Source organism: Limulus polyphemus, unplaced genomic scaffold, assembly GCF_000517525.1.
Source record: "Limulus polyphemus unplaced genomic scaffold, Limulus_polyphemus-2.1.2 Scaffold10396, whole genome shotgun sequence".
NCBI lineage: Eukaryota > Metazoa > Arthropoda > Merostomata > Xiphosura > Limulidae > Limulus > Limulus polyphemus.
Genome location: NW_013676006.1, coordinates 1 through 4,636, shown reverse-complemented (window position 1 = coordinate 4,636; position 4,636 = coordinate 1). Strand labels below are relative to the sequence as shown.

Sequence of the window (4,636 nt, the reverse complement as noted above, 5' to 3'; positions counted from 1 at the left end):
AGTTACTTTATGATAGGAAGTGAATCAATCCAGTAAGTTACTTTATGATAGGAAGTGAATCAATCCAGTAAGTTACTTTATGATAGGAAGTGAATCAATCTAGTAAGTTAGTTACTTTATGATAGGAAGTGAATCAATCTAGTAAGTTACTTTATGATAGGAAGTGAATCAATCCAGTTAGTTACTTTATGATAGGAAGTGAATCAATCCAGTAGGTTAGTTACTTTATGATAGGAAGTGAATCAATCCAGTAGGTTAGTTACTTTATGATAGGAAGTGAATCAATCCAGTAGGTTAGTTACTTTATGGTGGGAAGTGAATCAATCCAGTAGGTTAGTTACTTTATGGTGGGAACTAACACAATCCAGTTAGTTACTTTATGGTGGGAACTAACACAATCCAGTTAGTTATTTTATAGTGGGAACTGACACAATCCAGTTAGTTATTTCATAGTGGGAACTGACACAATCCAGTTAGTTACCTGATGGTGGGAACTGACACAATCTAGTTAGTTACTTTATGGTGGGAACTAACACAATCCAACTAGTTATTTTATAGTGGGAACTGGCACAATTCAGGTAGTTACTTTATGGTGGGAACTAACACAATCCAGTTAGTTATTTTATAGTGGGAACTGACACAATCCAACTAGTTATTTTATAGTGGGAACTGACACAATTCAGGTAGTTACTTTATGGTGGGAACTGACACAATCCAGTTAGTTATTTTATAGTGGGAACTGACACAATCCAGTTAGTTATTTTATAGTGGGAACTGACACAATCCAACTAGTTATTTTATAGTGGGAACTGACACAATTCAGGTAGTTACTTTATGGTGGGAACTAACACAATCCAGTTAGTTATTTTATAGTAGGAACTGACACAATCCAGTTAGTTATTTTATAGTAGGAACTGACACAATCCAGTTAGTTATTTTATAGTAGGAACTGACACAATCTAATTAGTTACTTTGTGGTGGGAACTGACAAAATATAGTTTTAACTAGTTAGTGAGGGACAAACCAACCTATTTATTTCATGTCTTATCTAGATTAAGGTGTTTTTATAACTGTAATTAAAATACCAATTGTGTGTTTGCTTGATAACAGCTACTTCAAAATTGGAAAGCTTGTATAAAATAATAACAAAAACAAATGGATGATAACACACTTGGATTAGCCTACTCTTATCTTTTCCAATCCAGTTAAAACACAAACTCAGAACATACCATGAAAAGGATCATAAGCTTTAGAATCCTACTGATCCCCATTCTGGTATAATAAAAAGTCAGGGAGAGAACTAGCCATGTAAGTAAGAATATTGTTCAAAACTCATTTGACTTAAGTTTTTAATTTTTTTAAATTTCCTTTTCGAGCTATTTGTTAAAGAAAAGAAACACGTACTTGATGAAAGGAACAGGATCACTTTCTGCCATGTCCAAAAGAAAGTTCAAGTCTTCTTGTTTCCCTAAAACTATTAAAATTTTTAAAACCATTAGAGGTCCAAGTCTTTATATTCAGAAATATTATGATTTCTCTAAGCCTAAGCATTTATATTCAGAAACATTATAATATCTCTAAGCCTAAGCTTTATATTCAGAGATATTATGATTTCTCTAAGCCTAAGTATTTATATTCAGAAACATTATAATATCTCTAAGCCTAAGCTTTATATTCAGAGATATTATGACTTCTCTAAGCCTAAGCATTTATATTCAGAAACATTATAATATCTCTAAGCCTAAGCTTTATATTCAGAGATATTATGACTTCTCTAAGCCTAAGCATTTATATTCAGAAACATTATAATATCTCTAAGCCTAAGCTTTATATTCAGAAACATTGATATCTGTAAGCCTAAGCCTTTATTAACTAATAATTAACTTGTTTTCCCATTTTTCACTATCAAATATGATACTAATATAACTGAGTGAGCGAATAAAACAACAGCAGTATTAAAAACTTACTTCTTTACCTTCGCGGACCCCCATGGGTCCAGGGACCACTGGTTTAAAGTGTTGACTACTTTAATCAATGTATCTGTGGTATAAAAGTCCGTTAAAGAGTTGCATCAAGTAAAACAAAATTAAAATCTTTAATTTGAAGGTTTGCTACGGCATACTCTCTGTATACATAAATTAGTAATATTAAATTATTTTTCCCTCTCAGTATAAAAAAAGATGTTGTTTTCAAACCCTTTTGTGATATCTTTTACTCAGCTTTCTTAGAACCCAGATAATTAAGTTTATTGAAGAGTTATAAAAAGCCTACCTTTGATAAAGTCTACTAAGGCTTCTAAGGCTGCCATCCTGACGTCAATGAACTGTCCGTAGGCAGCATATTCTCGAAATATCAAGGAATGGCTCGGAAGGTGTCCCATTTTTTGAAGTCTTCGAATGGCTTTCAAACAACTAAAAGGAATTCCAAATGGGCACCTAAATCTCATTTCATCTTACAAATTATCTTATTGTCATTTTTTAAACTTACAGTTATGATTTATTTAATGAAAAACACCTACAGTTCTAGCAGCAATACATTCCCACCATGCATGTTTGTTTTCACCACATCCCGGTGTAATATACGTGTATGTTTGTTTTCTCCACATCCTGGTGTAATATACGTGTATGTTTGTTTTCACCACATCCATGTGTAATATATGTGTGTGTATGTTTTAACCACATCCAGGTGTGATATACGTGTATGTTTGTTTTCTCCACATCCTGGTGTAATATACGTGCATGTTTGTTTTCACCGCATCCCGGTGTAATATACGTGTATGTTTGTTTTCACCACATCCTGGTGTAATATATGTGTATGTTTGTTTTCAACACATCCCGGTGTGATATATACGTGTATGTTTGTTTTCACCACATCCTGGTGTAATATATGTGTATGTTTGTTTTCATCACATCCAGGTGTGATATACGTGTATGTTTGTTTTCACCACATCCCGGTGAAAACAAACATACACGTATATTACACCTGGATGTGGTGAAAACAAACATACACGTATATTACACCGGGATGTGGTGAAAACAAACATACACGTATATTACACCGGGATGTGGTGAAAACAAACATACACGTATATTATATATTATACCAGGATATGGTGAAAACAAACATACACGTATATTATACCAGGATGTGGTGAAAACAAACATACACGTATATTACACCGGATGTGGTGCGTGTATGTTTGTTTTCACCATATCCTGGTAGTAATATACGTGTATGTTTGTTTTCTCCACATCCCGGTGTAATATACGTGTATGTTTGTTTTCATCACATCCCGGTGTAATATACGTGTATTTGTTTTCATCACATCCCGGTGTAATATACGTGTATGTTTGTTTTCTCCACATCCTGGTGTAATATACGTGTATGTTTGTTTTCACCACATCCAGGTGTAATATATGTGAATGTTTGTTTTCACCACATCACATTGTGATATAACTTTTAATTACCTTTTTCAAAACAAGATATGTATCTAAGAATGAGATCAAGATATGTATCTAAGAATGAGATCAAGATATGTATCTAACAATGAGATCAAGATATGTATCTATGAATGAGATCAAGATATGTATCTATGAATGAGATCAAGATATGTATCTATGAATGAGATCAAGATATGTATCTAAGAATGAGATCAAGATATGTATCTAAGAATGAGATCAAGATATGTACTAACAATGAGATCAAGATATCAATCTAAGAATGAGAACAAGATATGTATCTAACAATGAGATCAAGATATGTATCTAAGAATGAGATCAAGATATGTATCTATGAATGAGATCAAGATATGTATCTAAGAATGAGATCAAGATATCAATCTAAGACTGAGATATGGAAAACTGTAGAGTATACTACAACCTGCTTTCCAGATAACCTTTATATAGCTGATGTTTGTAAACAGAAACCAAAATCTCTCTGTAAAAACAGTTAAAGTTAACAGTTAAATTCCTGTTCAAAGTTAAGTTTGGATAAGAGAAAAAGATTAGTTGTGAATAATGAACTTAAACTAAAGTAACAGCTGTATACATTATGACTTCTCACCTAACAGTGATGGTATACTTATAACAAGGCAGAAGTTTCTCCAAGTTTAAACAACGAGTAATCTCCTCCAAAATCTTCTTGGTGTTACTTGACAACGAATCAGCAGAAACAGGTTGGCTGCCATGAAATGTAAACAACATTTATTCTAGAATGATTAATGTTTTAAATGTTGAACATTTAGTACTTAAGGAGAAATCAAATTTTATTTCTATTTTAAGCACTATCTTTCAGTGTCTTAGTATGTGTATATATATCTAATTGTCTGTTGGACATTATACATACGCTGAAGCATCAATATGGACATTATACGGACCTTAAAGCATCAGTACGTATGTTATATATATCCTGAAGCATCAGTACAGATGTTATACATACCGTGAAGCATCAATACAGATGTTATACATACCGTGAAGCATCAATACAAACATTATATGTACCCTGACTCACCAATACAGATGTTATATATATACCCTGACTCATCAATACAAACATTATATGTACCCTGACTCATCAATACAAACATTATATGTACCCTGACTCATCAATACAAACATTATATGTACCCTGACTCATC

General features: G+C 32.7%; 1 protein-coding gene across 2 annotated transcripts in view; it reads right to left on the bottom strand.

Moving 5' to 3' along the window:
* LOC106476368 (transcription initiation factor TFIID subunit 2-like) overlaps positions 1-4,578 on the bottom strand; it is a 14,799-nt gene extending 10,221 nt beyond the window's left edge. The window contains exons 1-4 of one of the 2 annotated variants that reach the window (XM_022380257.1): positions 4,469-4,578; positions 4,063-4,179; positions 2,272-2,411; positions 1,405-1,474 (exon numbers count right to left, since the gene is read on the bottom strand). In XM_022380257.1, the coding sequence (XP_022235965.1) occupies positions 1,405-1,474; positions 2,272-2,411; positions 4,063-4,179; positions 4,469-4,554 (413 nt within the window). In that variant the 5' untranslated portion in view covers positions 4,555-4,578. The remainder of the gene's footprint in view (positions 1-1,404; positions 1,475-2,271; positions 2,412-4,062; positions 4,180-4,468) is intronic. The other variant, XM_013937028.2, reaches the window with a different exon arrangement.
* Positions 4,579-4,636: the final 58 nt, after the last annotated feature.